Source organism: Chanos chanos, chromosome 5 (assembly GCF_902362185.1).
Source record: "Chanos chanos chromosome 5, fChaCha1.1, whole genome shotgun sequence".
Taxonomy (NCBI): domain Eukaryota; kingdom Metazoa; phylum Chordata; class Actinopteri; order Gonorynchiformes; family Chanidae; genus Chanos; species Chanos chanos.
The window spans coordinates 25,620,282-25,642,296 of NC_044499.1; the positions used below are offsets into that span (position 1 = coordinate 25,620,282).

General features: G+C 40.9%; 1 protein-coding gene across 4 annotated transcripts; it reads left to right on the forward strand.

Moving 5' to 3' along the window:
• The first annotated feature begins 9,292 nt into the window (after positions 1-9,292).
• sharpin (SHANK-associated RH domain interacting protein) lies at positions 9,293-21,901 on the forward strand. 4 transcript variants are annotated; one of them, XM_030774364.1, is made up of 9 exons: positions 9,293-9,704; positions 10,295-10,469; positions 11,256-11,342; positions 14,002-14,143; positions 15,014-15,104; positions 15,397-15,709; positions 19,249-19,349; positions 19,660-19,770; positions 20,369-21,901. In XM_030774364.1, the coding sequence occupies exons 1-9, from the start codon at positions 9,447-9,449 to the stop codon at positions 20,411-20,413; spliced, it is 1,323 nt and encodes a 440-aa protein (XP_030630224.1). In that variant the 5' UTR covers positions 9,293-9,446; the 3' UTR covers positions 20,414-21,901. The 4 variants fall into 4 exon arrangements, with proteins under 4 accessions (XP_030630224.1, XP_030630222.1, XP_030630223.1 ...); XM_030774362.1 differs by having other exon boundaries at positions 19,664-19,770; XM_030774363.1 differs by having other exon boundaries at positions 14,005-14,143; positions 19,664-19,770.
• The last annotated feature ends 114 nt before the right edge of the window (positions 21,902-22,015 follow it).

Here is a 22,015-nt window from a genome sequence, read left to right on the forward strand (position 1 = left end):
TTGCTAACCGTCCATTGGCACTAACATTAACTTGTCTTTCGCATTACCAAGTGACTGGCTGACCTATTCGGATGCATTTTGAGGTGTCTGATAAAATTTGATGTGGTCGATCCAGCAGTCTTTATTTTGATACTGCTTACTTTGCATTTAGCCATTCTTTTGTTTGGGCTTTGTGTGAAGGCATCATAGCCAAAAGTTACCAGAAATGGCACAGCAGCTGCAGCTGTGCTTGCCATGGCCACAGTGTTGTTGCTGCAGTTTACAGTAGTGATGTGTCACGAACAATTCGTTCATTGTGAACTAATCTTTTGTATGACTCGGGAGTAACAAGTCGTCTAAGTGAATGATTCGTTCATTTTTTCCTAAGCTGCGCATGTGCACCACTCAGGCTCAGCTTTTTTCACAAACGGGTCTTTCGGGTCTGTGTCTTCCATTCACTTGTCACATAACTGCTGCACAGGCTTAGTGTAGGACTGAGTGATTCGTTCAAGACTCATAACTATGGGTCTTCGGGTCTTGAGTCTTTGATTTACTTGTCACATGGCCGCTGTGCAGGCTCGGTGTAGGAAGGACTGATTCGTTCACGACTGATAACTATGGGTCTTCGTGTCCTGAGTCTCTCGTTCACTTGTTACATGGCCGCTGCACAGGTCCAGTGTAGGAATGACTGATTCGTTCACGACTCATAACTGTGGGTCTAAGGGTCCTGAGTCTCTCGTTCACTTGTTACATGGCCGCTGCGCAGGCTCAGTGTAGGAATGACTGATTTGTTCATGACTCATAACATCTTTGGGTCAGTGAGTCTCTTGTTCGCTTGTCACATGACTGCTGCATATTCTCAGTGTAGGGACGACTGATTCATTCACGACTCATAATTACGGGTCTTCAGGCCTGAGTCTTTCGTTCATGATTCATGTGTTTACAGCAGTAACATGACCAATCCTATTATTACTGGTGAGGAGGGCTTGCTAACGTTAGCTGGTCAACCAGAACATTTTCGTAGATAGCTAGCTAGCTGTGTGTAATGTAGATACTGAATGGATGTTTAATTTGCCTCTCCTTTGAAAGAGTTTATACACTACAGGTCCCCAATGACCAGGTAGGCTAACGTGAATAGCTATCATAGAATGAATAGAATAATATTTTTTATTGATGAGCGCAGCTCTCTCGTATGGGCAGTTAAACATATGGTACATAGTGTTCTTAAGATATTTTCTATATATTTTTATTGTTTTCCTTTATCTCTACTTACTTATACCTGAACAGCATTCAGAGTGGAAGGCAAAGTAATTTCATTGTACAGGGAAACTTGTTATAACTGTGCATGCGACAATAAATGCTTTGACTTTGACTTTTGAATTGAGGTAATCAGTCATTTCAACTGAATAGCTTAAGAAAAGTGAACTTGTGTATTATACTTTACCAAGTGAAGCAAACCATATTGCTCTTAGTGTTTGAGAACCATGCTCTTGCTCTGTCTGTCATCACTCGGATGACAGCTACATCACCACACTAGTTCCAATGAATGAAATGAACGAATTACTTGAAAAATGATTTGTTCATTTTACTGAACGTGATTCAAAGATCGGGGTCAGTAAAAAGATCTTCCCATCACTAGCTTACAGTCAACTTTGACCCTCACATGCGTGAAGTTACACATAAAAAAAGGGAGTGAATAACATCCATCTCGACAGACATTAATGTTAATGCGCTTAAAAAAACAAATAAATAAACAAATAAATATTGTTCACGAGTCCCAAATCTCGAGTCCGAGTCAAGTCTCAAGGACGAATCTCAAGTCAAGTCACAAGTCACGGTGTGTCAAGGTTATAATAGTTTTCCATTTTCGAATTCGTTTTTATTTCGATAAAATGTTTATATTCAGTCTGAATTTCTGTTTAGCTTCGGTTAGTTTCACCAGTGGTTTCATTAGTTTCAGTTTAGTTTTTGACTCATTTCTATTTCAATTTATCATAGTTTCAGCTTTAGTTTTAGTAAGTTTAGTTAAGGACAAAAACTGTCAAGGATTAGTGCAACGTGAAAAATAATCTGCTTATCATGGGTTTTCAGAGTCAACTCTACCCGTATAGTTAACTAAAAATCCATAAAGAACTGAATTTACAGGTTGTTAAAAACTTGTTAAATTTGTTAAATTCTAGCCACTTGTTAAGATTGTCCCTCACAAACTGTCTTGCTACTTCTTTTTGCATGAATAATGTATTCCCCCTGATGGCAACTCTGAAGGTGAACTTTAAATTTGTTGGATTTTCCCCTTTGATTTCTACGCCACAGATGCTGTTACCTGAATTTACCATGCATTTGCTTATACCGCTTTCACAATTAAATTCGAAATAGTCCCATACAGGACTCATACGTTTCCAGCCTGACATATTTGACTTCTTCACTTGACAATAAGGCCTACTTCCATTAGTTAGCAAGTGTAGGTCCTGACACGCTATATCGCCATCCTATGGTTGTCGACAATAGCTACACAGAATTTTGGTTGTGTGATACCCACTATCTTGAAATGATAACGACAATTATTATTTGGCTTTTCTTATTTAATTTTTTGTTAGTTTTTTTAGCAATCATTATTAGTTTCGTTTTGTTTTAATTTTACATTTTCTTCAGGTAAATATTTATTTCAGTTAACGACAGTGTCTCCAAACAATTAGTTTTCGTCTTAGTTTTAGTTTTAGTATACGATAATAACCATACTGTGTGCGGCTTCAGTGTGACTTGAGTCCCCATGTTAAGGCCCGTGCCTCTACCACTGGGTGGCTTGTATGCTCATTCACGTCCTGGGTGTGACAGATTTTATAATACAGTAATCCAACTGTTCAGAATCTGACTTTCATTCTGAGACAGTGTACACTTACTGTCCTGGGAATGTGATTCCCTGACAAACTGCACAAGAACTTAACTCTGATTACAATGCTACATAAACATTTGCTTGCAGGAAAACCCATTTGTCTACATTTGCCTAATACGGGGAAATCCATTTAAGTTTGCTTAAGTGTGAATCCATTTCCATTTCCAAAGTCCATTTACTTAAGCTTGCTCAATGGTGAAAAATCCATTTTGACTTTACTTTTGGTGTCATTACTCCAAAGTATTTCTTAACTACAGTAATTACAAAGTGCAGACTGGTATAATGTTGTAAAATTGACCTGAACTGAATGCAGGATAGCACATAAATAGTCACCTTTTCCAGTGGTGCTCAGAATCACAGAGGCTACGGAGCTACACCCAATTCCATAGTCAATTTAAGGTACAAAACTGAAGATAATTTCATTTATGATGAATGATGATGTGTGTGATAATTGATAATAATTGTGTCTACTAAAGAGCTAATTGGGGTGTCTGTACTTTTCAGTGTGAGCAGGACAGTAGCCATGATGTTTCCGAGTGGACTGAGGATTCTCTGTGTGTTTTCCCTGGCATCACTTGCATTTGGTAAGAATCTCCCTTGCTGTTATTCCAGATCATAAGTGGCATGTTTTAGATGCTCAAAATCAGACCATTCATTGTGAGACGAGGTGTATGATGAACTTTAACTGGTTTAAGATGGAAGATGACTTTCCTTCACTGGAAAAACAACAAACAGTACTATGATTAATTCATAATTTGCACTAAGCAGGCATTAGTAAATGGTTATTACAGCATAATTTTTATTTTATGAATTACCTTTTATTATCATACATTATTTTATTACTGTTAGTCACAGACAATAACTAAAAATAGAGTATCTTGGTTCTGTTAGAAAGAAAACTCTTCTGACATCATCTTTTAAAATCTGCTTTTTGTTTTGTTTTGGTTTGGTTTGGTTTTTTTGTTTGTTTGTTTTTTTTTCAGCTGAAGAGGTCATACTGGGTACAGGTAAGTGAAAAATGATTGTGGTTTAAATGAGTACTATCCAGAACTTGTTTACTTGCTTTATTTTCTTCAAGCACAGTTGTCACAGTGCTGCATGTATGCTGTGTGTGTGTCTCTCTCTACTTGTAAATACATACATATATATATATATATATATATATATATATATATATATATATATGTATATATACCTGGATTCACTCTGACGGTCATTGTTTTAAGTATACTGCCACTAAGATGGATTGGGCTGCTGCTGAGGTAGCTCTTGGAGTTTTCATTTCTTAATGCAAATGTTTTGTACTGAATGACACTTAGTTGAATTCACTCACAGAAGGATATGATCTCTCTTTTGCTCCATCCAAACAGTTGCATTGTGTTTCCATGGGTGCTCATTTGCCTTCAGTGCACAGTGAAAATGAGTATCAGTTCCTCAAGAGTCTAGTCCGTAATTTTGACCCTGCTGAAACTCCCACTTGGCTTGGACTTTCAAACTGTCAGAAGGTACAGTAGTGCTCAGTGGAAGTTAATAATTTTGGAAATGAGAACAATTAAAAATTTCCAAGAGGCTCTCTTCATTTTAAAGAAGTATATTTAACATTTGTGAAACATTTGCAATTTTGCAATGAGTCCACAAAGAGTAAAAGGAAAACATTATTTTTTAAGTCTTAAATAGTTCTCCCAAAGTGTACATTAGGAAGACCTCTATGAAGATCTCTTGTTTTTCACAACAGAGAAACATTTGGTTTTGGTCTGATGGCACCAAAGTGGACTACACCAAGTGGAACTCGGGTGAACTGAATTGGTCCAACAATGAGTGCTGTGTCCACTTCAACTGGTCTGGTATGTGAGAAATGCATCCTAGTCTTACACCAACTATTCTCAGCTCCAGTCTGAGGGGTCCACAAGGCAACACCATTTTGCTGTAGCCCAGCATTGTCACACCTGACTTCACTTATCTACTGATTACTGAGTGTCTCAAGTTAGTTTTGCTGGTGTGTGACACTGATTAAAAGGTGCTGTGTGGTGGGTCCTCAGGACTGGAGCTGAGAGACACTGCCTTGCACAGCCATCATGAAGCCTTTCTTCGTTCTCACAGTTGTGCTACTGCTGCAACTGAGATAAAACCATAAATAACTGTGTTTATTTTGTTTGCAGGGCAGAAAAATTGGAATGACATACCTTTAATCATACTTAATCATACCTACCCCTTTATCTGTTTGAAGAAGGCCAGTGTGAATAGTGAAAGTTAATGTCCTCATGTTGTGTTGATCCATTAAAATGTGATTCAACATGTGTATATAAATGGAACCTCTTTAATGTCAAAGGATGAGTTTGAGGACACAAGGTGTTCAGTAAGACTCTGTCTCTACTGAACAATAATAAAACACCGTACAAATTCATTCACTGACTTTTCTTTAATACTCTGCAAAATGACACTGAATGAAAACTCAAATATGATTCATTGCTTTAATATTAGACAGGGCCTTTGACAGTGTGAGAATGCCCCTTGCCAACATTATAAACTGCACTATCCATTATACTTTATTTGTTAAAGTGTGTTGCTCACATAAAACATTATTTATCTGAATTTGTACATAGATAATCATTTCTTTACAGAGAATTTCAACTTATAAAATCCCTTTGTGAGACACAATGTCCTCATAATGTTAAATATAAAAAGTGCACACAAACTCTGTTGGTAGATATGCAGAAGTATCTCATACAATACATGTAGAAGTGTGAAGAATTTGTGTGAACAGTCAACTCAGCTTGACCCAGTGGTTCATAGAGACCATACTGATGTGCTGAGTTAGAGCCTTCATTCAAATAGTTCACTTTTTCACAATTCCAATCTAACAGGCAAAGTTCAATAACCAGGCAAACAGAAAACACTAAAATAGACTTGAACGAATCCAAAAACATGACAGGGGTTGATACACAGAGACAGCAAACAAACCAAGCTGACAAATTCAAAGGTAAGGGCAAGGTGTAACGACCTCGTCTCCTCCCTTGCCGGTTTCATCCATTCTGTGCTCAGCTTCGCCGGTTTACTAATCACCAGTCTGATCACTCTCATCCTGCGCACCTGCTCTCACTTTGGTTTTCTCTGAAGCAACTCACTATTTAAACCCCTCTGCTGAATCAGTCATTGCGAAGTCATTCTATGTGTTTACTGAGCCGTATCTAGTCCGTATCTAGTTTGGTTCCTTTGCTTTGGCCTCCTGGTCCCCTGGTAAGCCGTCTGAGCTTTCCTTGTTTTCATTAAATATGAACTGGTTACTCCGCACTTGTGTCCAGCTCCATGGTCCTGCCTGACAGTATGAGAGACTAAATGCAAACAGAAGCAACCTACAAAAGTCTCGATTGCAATACAAAGGATTTGAAAGTAATAAAAAAAAACTGCTACACGCAGCAAAATCGGTAGTGTGAATTGGTGTTAATTTTCCAGTGAAAATTATTTCAAGTTGATGGGTGTTGATTTGGGTGGGGGTTTTTTATGCACTCGCAGTGTTGAAATAGCTCTGGGGTGGTGCTCTTTAAGTGAGCTGGTTGCATGCACTCCTAAGTTAATTATACATCAGGTTTTAACGGACTCTTTTCCTTGAAGTCACAGTGACAGTAGAGAAAACCCAGTGTCTTGAATATACTATTAAAAAAGGTAAGAACCAAATGTATTTACCTGGACAACCTGGATATTTAACTGTTCATTAACTTATCTTTAGATAGTTCTGTCAGGCGAACAGTGGTCACCAATGATTTTTTTTACCTGCTGGCAGGCTGGCACCAAAAATAGCTTGGAACTCACGGTGGTGAGGTCGACTGTAGCTGGTGTTTGAGGCCAAATCTAGCATTAGGTCATCTTGATATCTAGCAAGCTCATAGCTTTTCAGGCCCAGGGGTAAGAAACATGCTCAGTCACATAATATGTTAAGACTCCGTCTAAAGTAACCTATATATAAAATATGGCTCCTGTCCATCCAACCGAATAGCAGAGACCAGTATCAGCTGCAAACACTGTGACATTAGAAATTTTGGGATTGACTGACAGGTCTTCCATCAGTAAATTCTGCATGTAGCCTCCGGTAGGCTTACATAAATGGTTGGTTGAGTATTTTTGAAGCTATATGTTGCATAGAGCACTAAAGTAGCTTTTAAGCAGGGGTTGGAAATGTAAAAATAGAAGTAATCTTCCTATAACTTATAACAAAAAAAGTGCTTTAAATAGACTTAAATTGTCCTTCCTGAAAAGTATGTGTGAGTAAAATAGTCACTCGTTTACAATTTGCAAAAACAGTTGTCAGTTTAACTCAGAGTATTTTTTTTTTCAGCAAGAGTACTTCTACTTTTACTTTTTCCACCCCTATTCTTAATAGTTTGTAATTAGCTAGTAATTAGCTTCTGCCTCATCATAGAATTATTTAGCACTGCCAGTGCAGGTCATTTGGGGAATTTAACCACTTCTTTCTGAATTAATAATGTAGTATGTTGGGGGTAGAGGGGCCGAGCATCCCGGCATGCGCTGGGGCGACAAACTGTAAATTAGCCCCAGTTTGCTATTGATGGTTCATGTTTCCCTTTTTGTGTCTAGTCAAAGTATATGTGTGTTGTTTATCATGTTGTCTTTGTGTTGTGGTATTAAATTTATGTGACAGCTGTCAACCGTAATTGTACTTGTCTGTGTGGATGAGGTATCCCCCTCTTATCGTGTCATAACAGTAAATGTAAAACTTTTTAGTTATTTCCTACATGTGCTGCTGATTGCCCTTGAAAGGGTATTACTAAGCTATGGAAAGAGAAAAAAATTTAATATTATAAAATGCTATATGTTTGCCACAATAGTATAGTGATTCTTTCTTGACAGTTTTGAAGTAAACTTCAGTACAATGTTTTAACAGCCTGACTTGAAATTAAGTTAACTTCCTTCACTTGAGAAGCTGAAGCAGTTAAGTTTCTCCGACGTGTGCAGTTTTCTATAGGATGTCATCATGTTGCCAAGGGTGAAATACCAACATACCAAGAAGTACATCAGATTACAGTCAGGTTTCACCTCTTTGGAATTTATCAGTGAAGGTGAGTAGCCATCTTGTGTAAACAAAATGTATAGCTGCCTTAACAAATAGAAGCACAAGGTTTTATATGGCCAAGATATTTCAAGCCACGCTTGGGAAGTGCCATTTCATTTGGAAACCAGTTTGTCTGTCATTGCAGCAAGAGACATGAGCAGTTAAACTGACGGCTAGTGGCGCTTGTGGTTTTCAACTTGCGTATGAATTTTACTGTTTGTCTTGTATGCTCTAATGATGGTAATGACCAAAATGCAACACCATAATACTGCTGTTCACAAGTGAAAGCAATGTGCAGTGTGTTGGATTAGTTTTACAGTTAAACTGGTTGATCAGTCATTCATTATGTGCAGTTTAAAACCTGCTTCTGGTATCTTTATCTGGTGTCATGCTAATCTTCCTGTAGTCAAAAACAAGTTTGGGCTTCCCGATGCAGCTGAACTGCACATTTTTGATGAAACTGACACAGCAGTGGAGGAAGACTTTCTGAACTGATAGAGGCCAATTCTGACTGTCCATGACAGCATTTCAGGAAAAGGTAGGTTTCATTATTAAATCTGTTATAATCAATGCCCAGGGTTTTTCTGCTGCACAAATATTGTCTAGGTGAGACCCCTTTATGTCCCTGACTGTCTGACTACTGTGACAAAGTAGATTGACAAAGAAACAATATTTAAGCAAAAGATCAGCATGCAATTGTCAAAACAGTTTGAAAATGTGGGTTTGGTTGTGATTGTCCCATGCTTGTGTTACACAAGGTCACAGTTTGCTATGTCAAAATTGTTCTGAATTTGTGAGGTTGAAAAATAATGGCTTGAATATTACCTGACAAATAATGAAGATTGTATTTTAACAGCCGAATATTTTGGAACTGTACTTTAGGAAGGTGAATATTTGTGCTCTGAATTTTGAATGCTGGATTTGTTTTTTGTTTTTTTTCAGACTGAATATACAACCCCAGAAAAATTCAAGCATCATAAATGCTATGGGATTTTTTTCAGTTTGTGTCAAATTGCAATGCAGAAAAATTCAAGCATTGTTATTGCGATATGTTTTCATTCAGTTCACGTAATTCAACATGTGATTTTGCATTGAGGACTTTTGGCACTATTATACTTCCATACGTGTCATAGCTGACACTTCAAAGCTTGCGTGAGACAGCACGCTTCACTTCGTCAATTTCGTTTTACAAATTCAGTCAGCACCTTGATTATTTTTTTAAATAACCCTTTATTTAATAAGAACACAATTCACATAAATTGTGGTCCGAACGAAAATACGCATACAATGTTTTAACATTTTAGTTATGAAAATCTGCTTGCTTTTACAGACCACATTCTCCTTAACCGCTGTTTCCAAGGAGCTTAAATAACAGACGGACCAGCTTCCTGTTTTGATTTATTCGTCTTGTCTCAATGGTCTGATGTGTTGACGGCAATGGGGCTTATACTTTATTCTATTAGGCTAGTTGTTTAGGAATAACTTTGCAGTTTAACAGTTCCTAACATGGCTTTGAGCTCAGGCGGCTGGGCTCAGGTCCCTCCACCCGCACCGTTGCTTAATGTTCATGGAACAGCGGCTCGGTCCGGTTGCAGCACTGTGCTGATGTCGGTCCGAGTGTCGGTGTGTCATTCAGGACTTCGACCGCTCTGTCTGCCGGTCACCGTCGACGAGACGCTCCGTCTTCAGCTGAGTATGGACCCCAGTCGGGCTGGAGAGTTTCGCCTGGCCCTCAGAGACACCACCAGCAGCGGTCGCAGTGTGGTAAGATACAGTCTAGTCTAGCTTCACTTGGAATACATTTGCGTTACTTCCCTGGATCAGTGCCACGAGGTAAAATCATTGCTTAAGCGTCTGAATGCCTGCTCACGGCTTATTACTCCAAAACAGACTCTGGGAATGGTTGGGGCTGTAGTGAACCGATTAGACTAAAGGTAGGTCCAAGGGTGAACCAGCTGACGTGAAATGTTTTGAAGTCAACTTACCATTAGAATATGTTTTGACAACTTGACCAGCGAAATACTTGTCTATATAATCTTTCTAAGTGGTCACAGTCTCAGGCATTAATTTTTGACTAAATGTATTGTATAGTGAAAGAGTGTTAGTGCTTGAAAACTCTATCTCTCTCTCTCTCTCTCTCTCTCTCTCACACACACACACACACACACACACAAATTCATTCACTCACTCTCCCTCTCTCTCTCTCTCTCTCTCTCTCTCTCTCTCTCTCTCACACACACACACACACACACACACACACACACACACACACACACACACACACACACACACAAATTCATTCACTCTCTCTTTCTGTCACACACACACACACACACACACACACACACACACAGGTCCTGGTGGAGTTTGACCTACGCACGGTGCTGTATGACATTAAGTCACCTCGTTGCCATGAGCTACGGCTTCTGACACCACCTCATGACTATTTCACCTTTGGGTTCCGCAGTGAGCAGGAGGCGCAGGAGTGGAGCACAGTGGTCATGTCATCCCTGAGGGAGGCACACAGAGGTTTACAAAAATCTTAAGCTTATTCTTGCTCTTCCAGCATGCATTCTGAGTGATTCGCGCCACTGTGCAACAGATAGCATCTGAATACGCACAGCCACTTAATGTTCTTGTTGCTCCAAGCAGTCTTGATTAAAATACAAAGAGCTTGATAATTAGATGACACTGTAAACCAAGGCTGTGAGATGTTTGGGAGGCTCAGAGGCTTAAATAGAAAATGGCAATTAGCTAGTGCTTCTACTTCTTTATATTATGTGGTCCCACTAACAGTTTTCAAAGTTATAGGTCCAGAATATTGCACAGAAGTAAAAATGTACTAATGGTAAAGAAAAGTAAAGTTGTAGTGCATCTTTACAAAGAGGACACCTCTGTTACATGCTGTTTTCACGTAAGCATGTTTAATGGGGGTAGTTGATATGTAGTTGGGCTTCGTTGTATTTAACATGGACAGTTTTCAGTGTTGTTGCTGAACTAACACTTAGATATCAAGCTAATGTCTGTAGCTATGAGCAGGAGAAAACCAAACTGCACAGATTATACCTGCCATCAGACTATAACTTTGAATGTGATCCTGATTGGCTAAGAGCCATAATGTCACTGATCTTAGCTTAAATTGAACCTTGTGCTGGCAGAAGTGGCTGTACTTTTACTCTCAAGCTTCTACAGAGAGAGAAACTGCTGCATGCCATTCCATCATTTCAAACAAAACTCGAATGCGTCATTCAGAAGCAGACAGATTGAATTGTTGTTTTCTTTCATTCTGGCCTCTCTCTTTGACCCTTTTTTCAGTTGCAAACATGTCTGGTCATGTTGTTACGGATGGACAACTCACAAAAGAAACACAACAGAGTGACAGATTGTCCTTGTCTGAGAAAGGTAAAGATTCAGTGTTTTTAACACATACCTTACACCCCCCCCCCCCCCCCCCCCCCCCCAATGAAGTCCCCTCCCACCTGTCCCACTGAAGACCCTTCCCATTCATCCCACTGTGGACCTCTTCAAACCAATAACCACCTAAAACATATCAGTCTCATATATATATATATATATATATATATATATATATATATATATATATATATATATATATATATATATATATATATATATATATATATGTGTGTGTATATATATATATATGTATATATATGTGTATATATATATGTGTGTGTGTGTGTGTGTGTGTGTGTGTATATATATATATATATATATATATATATATATATATGTTTCTGATTGGCTAACAGCTCAGTAACCCTGGTAAACCCTTTCATTGCTCAGACCTGAGTTTCTTAGCCACAGAAGGTCACCATTAGGTCAAGCATCAATGAATGTGACTGAAGTTAAAGTGGCTAATCACTACCCAGTTGAAATCAGGTGTGATAGAGCTGGGTTAGAACGGATATGCATTTGCATGGTCTCAATGATGAAGTTTGAGTAACACTGGTGTTAAAAACCTCATCTATACTACAGAGATACCCAAACACATTTTATGTTGATTTATGTTTCTTTTTCTAAAAGTTCATTCCATATTTTAATTCGATTTCAGTTTCAATTTATTTTAATTGTATAGCACTTTTAACAAGGGGCATTGTCACGAGGCAGCTTTACAGAAATATATAAATTCCAGATAAAATTTTTAATATATAAATTTATCCCTAATGAGCAAGCTGGAGGTGACGGTGGCAAGGAAAACTCCCTGAGAAGATGTGAGGAGGAAACCTTTAAAGGAACCAGACTCAAAAGAGAACCCATCCTCATTTGGGTGACACTGGATAGTGCAATTATAAATAATGCCATTCTGTAACTGTGTGCTATATAGTCAAAAAGTGCAATTGTGTAACCAGGGAATTCATTATAATTTTAACGTGAAGTCTGTTTTGTTGAGGTTATCAACTGTTCACTGATGGAAACTTGAGTACAAAACTGTTTGTGGCAATTGCTGTCCTAAAGCTATCATGGCAATTGTAGTCCTAAGCCATCGTTACAAAACTGTTTGTGTAAATTTCAGTCCAAAGCCATCTTCAGTTTCTAAGTGTATTTTTGGGCTGTCCATGTGGGGCCATACTCAGCTGTACCAAGTGGTGTCCAAATGATGAGAACTCCAACCAGAAGTAGGGCATCAGGAGAGCAGGAAGGGTCAGGATCACTGGTATCTCAGGAGTAGCATGTGTAGAGAGAGAGAGAGAGAGAGAGAGAGAGAGACTGTTAGGTGTGCTCATTGTCACGTAATGATTAAGGACAGTGTACATCATGTGCTTAGTGCAAGCACAGACTCCGGCAAGACTAGCTATGACAACATAACTAAAATGGCACCCTGGGACATAAGGCGGCCAGCCACTCAACCGTCAACAAACCTGAGTGAACACGTGGGAGTGGGAGGGCGACAGCATCCAAACATCTTATTTCACCAAATTCACTCTATGCCTGAGAACCCTCCAGATCTGCTCCTTTACCTAATAAAAAGCTATTAACAAAAGGCTTGGCTAAACAAATATGTTTTCAACCTAGACTTAAACCTAGACTGTGTCTGAGTCTCAAATACTAACTGGGAGGCAGTTCCATAATTGTGGGGCTCTGCCCTCTGCTGTAGCCTTCACAATTCGAGGTACCAACAAATAGCCTGCACCTTTTGATCTAAGTAGGCGTTGCGGATCATAAAAGACCAGGAGTTCGCTCAGGTACTGTGGTGCAAGAACATTCAGTGCTTTATAGGTCAAATTTGATTGGGAGCCAGTGCAGTGTGGACAGGACAGGGGTGAGGTGATCATATCTTCCGGTTTTAGTAATGACTCTGGCTGCTGCGTTCTGGACTAACCGGAGCTTGTTTATGCACCTACTGGAACATCCAGACAGTGAGACACTACAATAATCTAACCTAGAGGTTAGGAAGGCATGAACTAGTTTTTCTGGATTGTGTAATGACATTATATTTCTTATCTTAGTAATATTTCTGAGATTAAAGAAGGCCATCTTTGTAACATTATTTACATGAGTTTCAAATGAAAGACTGGGGTCAATAATCACACCAAGGTCTTTTACAGCTGCACATGGTGAAACAGAAAGGCCATCCAGAGTTGGCCTATATAATAAGAGAGCTTACTCCTAGCTGCACATGATCCTAGTACAAGTACTTCTGTCTTTTCAGAGTTAAGTGAGAGGAAGTTAGTAAGCTTCCAGTGTCTAATGTCCTTTACACATTCCTCAGTTTTATTAAGCTGGTGTCTCTCATCTGGCTTTGCTGAAACATACAACTGTAGAATTGATTATTTTTAGAAGAGGTTCGATTGCTTCTTGTAGTATCTGTTTGAAGAAATATGAAAATTAACCAGAAAATTAACCAGAAATATTTGCCACTTGGCTGTTCTTTGCTGTTCCTATACCTTGCACAGTGTTGGAATTCCATTTTATCTACTCTATTGTGGATGGGGCTTTAGATGGGCCTAGGAGGTCTACCTGTGGAGTGTGAGGGTAGTGTGAATTTGGATTCAGTAATCTTTCGACCTCTGCTCATCCTCATGTGTCCTGGCCACAGAAGAACTGTGTGCAGAACTTTCCAGAGCCATAGAAGCGGGTGATGCCACTGCCGCCATTCACAGCGCCACCTCTCTCGCCAGCCACCAGGTGGTGGTGCAGATCCAGCCGTCTGAGCACAGCTACGAGGATGGGGAGATCAGGTGGGTGTGAGGGAATGAGCCGAACCCATATTAGCAGGACACCCTGACACCTCACAACACACAACTCAGGCCGCCCTCATTCTCCTCTGCTTCTCCCATTTTCAGCTTATTTTACTGGTGGAACTTGCATTTACTAAGTATAACTGAAGTGTCTCTTAAGTGTGCAGAAGTATAACCTTTCCTACAAGTGTGCTGTCTCTACCCTCTGCTTGGGTTTTGCCACAGTGTGTGTCTCTGATTGACTTGATATCGTGAAGAAATCATCCACCACATGCACATGTACACGTAATTCACTGAATTTCACTTTTGCTTTTTTTAATTAGACATAGTGCTTATATCATGTGAGATGTCAGCGAGCGAATATGTAGGCTACATACGAGTTCGTACTTCCGCGTAAGCAGAGGACGTCAGTTGAGTAGGTGGTCGTTCGATGTGGTCAAGTTCGCATTTGCGTTTACACTGCTATAAGAATGTGGTCATATGTGGTCCAGACCACCTCTGAATGTGGTCATAGGCCCTGTTTGCACATTGCGTTAAGATCCGATTTAAGATCTGATCACAAGTGGACAGCATACATATGCGTCTGTTTACACCTGGCTTTAGAGTCCGTATCGGTGATCGGATCTCGATGCGAGCTCAATGCACATTGGATGCGTTTACACCTGTACTTTTGAGCTGTCCACTTGTGATCGGATCACCAAAATCAGATCTTAATGCAAGGTGTAAACAGGGCCTTATATGATGTTTTTCCATTTGTAGTTTTTCTCAACCCAAATAGGCTTGGAGTTCACAACAGAATTATGGAGATTTTTTCCATTAGCTTTTGGTTTGCATTTTGTGTGCATATATGTGTGTGTGTGTGTGTTGCAGCCTGGCAGTAGCAGTAGAGGATGCTTCTTCTTCCTGTTGTGTCACAGTAAAAGTTTTCCTCCACATGACGGTGGCTTCCCTCAAACAGCAGGTGAGAGGTGAAGTACAGTGTGTGTGTGTGTGTGTGTGTGTGTGTGTGTGTGTGTGGGACAGAGAGAGAAAGGAGAGACAAATAAAAGGAGAGATGAGACTAGATGAGAAAACACTCACTTGCTATCATGCTGTATTAATGATGTCAGTTTGTGAGCTTACAGTAGATACACATGTAGAACAAAGCATGTGAAAACAGGTGCTGTGTGCAAAAGCCCTTAATTCAGTCTTTTTGTAGGGTGCATCTCTCCAGGCTCAAAATGATGACGTTTTCATGTTCTCTCTCTCCTCAGATGTTTCTAGACTATGGTTTTCACCCACGTGTGCAGCGCTGGGTGATTGGTCAGTGTCTGTGCTCAGACACCCGTTCCTTAGCGTCCTATGGTGTGTGTCGGGACGGGGACACAGCTTTCCTGTACCTCCTCTCTGCTCGGCAGGCACGTCTGAGCCGCCAGCTGTGCCAACAAGACCAGGAAAACGCTCTCCTTATGTCCACGCCCACGCCCGGCCTGCTACCAACTGCAAAACTGGTGAGCAACGGACCAGCTAGTCAGGAGTGGAGAAGCTACAGCACACTGCCTCCCCGACTGAGTCATGGAAGTACAGGTCAGAGTTAGCACATACTCACACACACTCACCCACCGGCCCGCTCACACTCACTGACACAAGCACACACTCGCACACACTCACTGACACTCACTCACGCACACACTCGCAAACACTCACTGATGCTCACTCACTCACTCACACATGCGCACGCACTCGCTCACACTCACACACACACACACTCATTGACACTCACTCACTCACTCACTCACTCACTCACTCACTCACTCACTCACTCACTCACTCACTCACTCACTCACTCACACACACTTATGCACATACTTGTGCACACACTCGCTCTCACTCACACACACACACACACACACACACTCACTGACACACACTCAGTCGTATTCACACACACTCACTCACACATATAGAACAGCTTCAGTGTGTCCTGGCATGGATTCTACAGCAGACTAAGAGACTGATGGTAGCAGATGTTACTTGCAGGGTTGAAGTCATCCGGTGGGTTACAGGTGAAGGTTGACTGAGAACAGACAAGACGGGGTGAATGAGAACAGTCAGAGGGGCAATTAAGAACAGTCAGAGGGGCAATTAAGAACAGACAGAGGGGCAATTAAGAACAGACAGAGGGGTAATTAAGAACAGGCAGAGGTGACTCATCTGGCCAGTGACTCTTATTTTCCACTGCCTGTCCTCTTTGCACTGTTTTACATGCAATCATGTATTTTAAAGGATTTACGCACTTTAACCTGGCCAGAGTGTTGCTCTCTTTGAAGCTCTTTATGGAGAATGCTTCACGAAAGGCCTCTGGATGTCTTAGATGGATACTTGTGGTCAGCTGTTCCATTTTTTTTACATTGCCCTGCATCTTGAACCACTGTGTGTACATATCTTTTCCTCAGACTTCAGACCAACGTGCCTCAACCACGATTAGCTGTGACACATCAGTTTCCTGTCAACAGTACACCAGCAACCACTCCTCTTTTTGAAACAGAGTTAGTGACACCTCCTCCTCTGGCCCCAGCAACCAGTCCACTTTTATACAGAGTCATTGACACCTCCTCCTCTGGCCATGGGAGCCAGTATAACCAGTGACTGGGCATAATGAGAACCTGTGTGGAAGCATCTGCTTGCAGTACTCAGTGTGTCCCTCATTTCCCTAAAGCCTCCATCATTCTGTGATTGACAGTGCACACATAGCTACCTGAATGTTTGCATGAGACTGTCAGTTGTTTCTGTGGTCAGCTCTTAAAACTGTTCTCACGTATACTGTGTGGTTGAGAGCCCTTGTCTACTGTGTTTTTTTTTTAATAGAGAGTTTGCATTTTGTTCATCACCGATTGGCAAAATAGAGTTTTGCCACAATGTGTGTCTCTGATTGACTTGATATCGTGAAGAAATCATCCACCACATGCACATGTACACGTAATTCACTGAATTTCACTTTTGCTTTTTTTAATTAGACATAGTGCTTATATCATGTCAGCGAGTGAATATGTAGGCTACATACGAGTTCGTACTTCCGCGTAAGCAGAGGACGTCAGTTGAGTAGGCGGTACACATTGCATTAAGATCCGATTTAAGATCTGATCACAAGTGGACAGCATACATATGCATCTGTTTACACCTGGCTTTAGAGTCCGTATCGGTGATCGGATCTCGATGCGAGCTCAATGCACATTGGATGCGTTTACACCTGCACTTTTAAGCTGTCCACTAGTGATCGGATCACCAAAATCGGATCTTAATGCAAGGTGTAAACAGGGCCTTATATGATGTTTTTCCATTTGTAGTTTTTCTCAACCCAAATAGGCTTGGAGTTCACAACAGAATTATGGAGATTTTTTCCATTAGCTTTTGGTTTGCATTTTTATTCACTCCTCCAATGGCATGAGGATGAATTTGATGTTGAATGGAGATTTGCTGTAATGTGGTTCTCTGACTGGTTGAACAGCTCTGGTTTTCAAGTTCAAGTTTATTTAGAGCCCAACATCACTGTTTACAGTCTCAAAGGGCTTTACAGGCCACAACAGTCAAATCAAAATATGATGGCACTCCCTGACTTAATCCTCATGGCGGGCAAGAAAAAACTCTCCAAAAACCCAAGAGGGAAATGGGAAAATGGGAGAAATCTTGAGGAGGACCACAGAGAGAGGAGACCCCTCCTAGGCCAGACAGGCGTGCAATAGGTGCCGACCACGTGGGCAGTTACAAATGAAAGTAAATTGGGGCATGAACAAAGGGGATGGCGATGTAGACAGGAGGCTGACAGGGGGATGAAAGATGATAACACCAGGATGGATCGGTCCACAGGGCGGGAGGAGTCAGGATCACTGGTGTCTCAGGAGTAGCATGTGTGGCCCGACAGAGAGAGAGAGAGAGAGAGAGAAAAAAAGAGAGAGAGAGAGAGAGAGAGAGAGAGACACACACACATTGTTAGATGTTCATTTCCACATAATAGTTAAGGTAAATATACATCGTGTGCCGAGTGCAGGCAGAGACTCTAGCAAGACTAGCTAGTACAGCATAGTTAAAAGGGAGAGCTAGAAGGTAATACGGACATGATGGCACTCTGGGACACAAGGCGGCCACCCACTCCACAGTCAACAAACCTGAGTGAACATGTTAGAGTGGGGGGGCGACAGCATCCAAACATCCCAGTTCACCAAACATTCTATGCCCGAGAACCCTCCAGATCTGCTCCTTTGCCTAGTAAAGAGCTGTTAGCAAAAGGCTTGGCTAAACAGATAAGTTTTCAGCCTTGACTTAAACATAGAGACTGTGTCTGAGTCTCGAACATTAATTGGGAGGCTATTCCATAACTGTGGGGCTCTGTAAGAGAAGGCTCTGCCCCCTGCTGTAGCCATCATAACTCGAGGTACCAACAAATAGCCTGGATCATAAAAGACCAGGAGTTCGCGCAGGTACTGTGGCGCAAGACCATTTAGTGCTCTATAGGTTAATAGTAAGATTTTATAATCAATACGAGATTTGACTGGGAGCCAGTGCAGTATGGATAAGATAGGGCTGATGTGATCATACCTTTTGGTTCTAGTAAGAACTCTGGCTGCTGCATTCTGAACTAACTGTAGCTTATTTATACATCTGTTAGAACACCCAGACAGTAAGGCATTACAGTAGTCTAACCTAGAGGTAATGAAAGCATGAACCAATTTTTCAGCATCTTGAAATGACAATGCATGTCTTATCCTGTTAATATTTCTAAGATGAAAGAAGGCTATCCTGGTAATATTATCTACATGAGCTTCAAATGAAAGACTGGGGTCAATAATTACACCAAGGTCTTTTACTGCCGCACCTGATGAAAGAGAAAGGCCATCCAGAGTAACTATGTGATCGGAAAGCTTACTCCTATCTGCATGTGATCCTAGTACAAGTACTTCTGTGTTTTCAGAGTTAAGTGAGAGGAAGTTAGTAAGCATCCAGTGCCTAATATCCTTTAGACATTCCTCAATTTTGTTAAGCTGGTGTCTCTCATCTGGCTTCGCTGAGACATACAACTGTGTGTTTTCTGATTGGTTAACCAGTTCTTATTCTGATTTGTTGAGCAGGCAGTAGTGGAGCAGCATCAGAGAAGCACAGCACTGGTGACATCATCAACCTTGATATGTTGCAACTCAGTGGTCCAACTGTGAAGACAAATAACGCACAGGTAATAGCACATTACACAGCTTTACTGTACACACACAATCATACACACACATATACACTCATGTGTGTGTGTGTGTGTGTGTGTGTGTGTGTATATATATACACACACATACACACACATTTATGTGTGTGTGTGTGTGTGTCTGTGTGTGTGTGCACACAAACAACACACACACAATGCACACATGATATAAATCACCATTCTATTACTTACTACCAGAATATTATTTTAAATAATCAGAGCCAATATCCGATACACACTCACCCCCCCCCCCCCCCCCCCCCCCCCCCCTTCCTCCATCCGTCTCCAGGCAGGCTGGTCCTGTCCTTCCTGTACTTTCATTAACAGACCCACCAGACCAGGCTGTGAAATCTGTAGCACAGAGCGTCCAAGCCTGCCCGAGCGGAACCTCATACAGCAGGTTGTAACACACATGCACACATACATACAGATACACATATATACACACACATAGACATGCACACTTTCACGCATACGTGTACGCACATGCATGCACATACACAGTGGCTCTGTGTTTCTCTGGTTAAACATGTTTAACTGTACTTTGAAACAGCTATAATTAGCCCATGGGTCATTTTTTATTGTTAAGTTCTAGAATCTTCATTCACCTTTTAAAGTCAGTGTAACTGATTTCAGTATGAATGAAAATCCTTACTACAGTGCCACTGTAAACCAGTACATCAGTACACACAGGCTCTCGTCCTTGTCCATGCTAAATAAAAAGTAGCTGCCAAATTAAAGTTTATTAAGCCCATAGATAAAGTTGAACTGGTGCCTTTGGTTTCAGCACCACTGTACTCCAAAACAAACAGGGCTTTCTGCTCCACCCTATGAAATATGTCTAATGAATTTCAGTAGAACTCCAGACTTAAGGGTTTTTTTGTTGTTTTTTATGACTTATACTGGCACAGTGCCTTTTCTCTGTTTGGTTGTCTGCCTGCACATGACAGGTTTGCGTCTGTTGGCCTGTACTGACGTCCCTGACTTATGTCTCATAGGAGAAAGGGAGAGGAGCCGGTCAAGGCAATCACCAGGGCCTCTAATAAGAACCATGTTGGTACATAAGAACACAGACTCACACATCGCCTGCCTCACGCTGCTGTACACTTTGCCCCAAAACCAAGCCGTCACCTCGGGATGTCCCCTTGTTTCTCCAAAAGTAAGGTTGAAGTATGACCCGCTCCTCTCTGAGCTGTGGCCAGTTTCACTGGGCAGAAATATAAGGGACACCATAAGACAGACACAGGCGTCTTTTTCTCTGCAACTCTCTCTAAAAATTCAAGATCCGAAGTCTACTGCCCTTCCTAAATCTGAAAATCTGGAGCCTCGTTTATCTGATGTCGTGCCCAGTACTGAAGACACATACTCACTCACATTCCTGAACCACTCTTCCCAGTACTGTAGATACATACACCCATCTCCAGACCACTATATCCAGTACTACAGCTCTTCAGGCCCCTCCCTTTTCCTTTGTCTCTGATGCTGAGGAATCATGGTGGATGCTTTCAGTTCTCGTCTTTTCATTTGGAAGTCCAGGTTATCTCCAGGATATATTGTCATGTGGAAACAGTATTTTCATTTTTTCCATCGAGGGTGTATGGATAAATGGCCAAAAGATGAGACACTTGCACCAATGCCAAATGGACTGCTACAGTGGTAATGCATGAATTTCAGGCCCTGTCCTAACTGCTTGACAAACCTTCCTCTCTTTCCCTCCTGTTCCCTGTAAAGACCAGAATGGAATAACCTGAATAGTGAGACCGCCAATTTCCTGCCACTCAGTCTTTAAGTAGAAATGTAACACAATAAATACCCCAACACACATTTTACCCCCAGCACTTCAAACACCCTGACCCATGGGACCTGTTTTTCAGATAATTTGACGTAAATAAATTGAGCAAAACGTGTTGTAGCATGCTCTGTCTGACATCAGCAGGTTTTAGGACTTGGACACGCCCTCACATCTTGGATACTGCTGTGTCTGGAGGATGGGGGTGGTGACATAAAAATGCTGAGCAATCATTCCTCTGGCCTGAGTGGGTTTGCTGTACTGTTATTGTAAATGGACGTTGCCTTTTCACTGATGTTTTTCCACATTTGAACCTCTGTATCCTTGTTATAAGTGTTTGAACAGGAGAAGCTAATGAAATGAAGGACACAAGTGTGAACTGAAGTCTGTAAATACTCCAGAGCATAGTTCCCTGTTTGTTGGACTTGTTAGTAGTTTTAAGGCCTTTCGATTAGAGCTGAATAGTATTTTCATTAGCAATACACAGCAGGGTTATGAGTCACTCATAATGCTTATGTCAATAACATTACACTCGCACATAAACCACCTTCCCTTCATTCCATTATGTGGAGTATCCAGTAAGTGGAAATGTCATGTTCTTTGGAGGTAATAATACGTTATGTAGTGCTAATGAGGCCATCATGGAGCTCTTTCGTAGGACTCTACAGCTAAGGCATGAGTCTTACATTGGTAACAGACTCTTATACATCCACAGCATGTGCTCTGATTGGACAGTCACAGGGTCCCATTCCATACTTTAATTTATATATATAGCATATTTTATTTAAAGATGTTTTATGAATGTGATTTGTTTTAAACATTGTGATGATAGTAATTAACTGTGTTTTTTGCATAC

Excerpts from the sequence above, each read along its gene's own strand:
- sharpin (XM_030774362.1), top strand. The coding sequence starts at position 9,447 with ATGGCTTTGAGCTCAGGCGGCTGGGCTCAGGTCCCTCCACCCGCACCG. Across the intron at positions 19,350-19,663 it reads TGAAGACAAATAACGCACAG|GCTGGTCCTGTCCTTCCTGT; the intron begins GTAATAGCACAT and ends GTCTCCAGGCAG. Across the intron at positions 19,771-20,368 it reads AGCGGAACCTCATACAGCAG|GAGAAAGGGAGAGGAGCCGG; the intron begins GTTGTAACACAC and ends TATGTCTCATAG.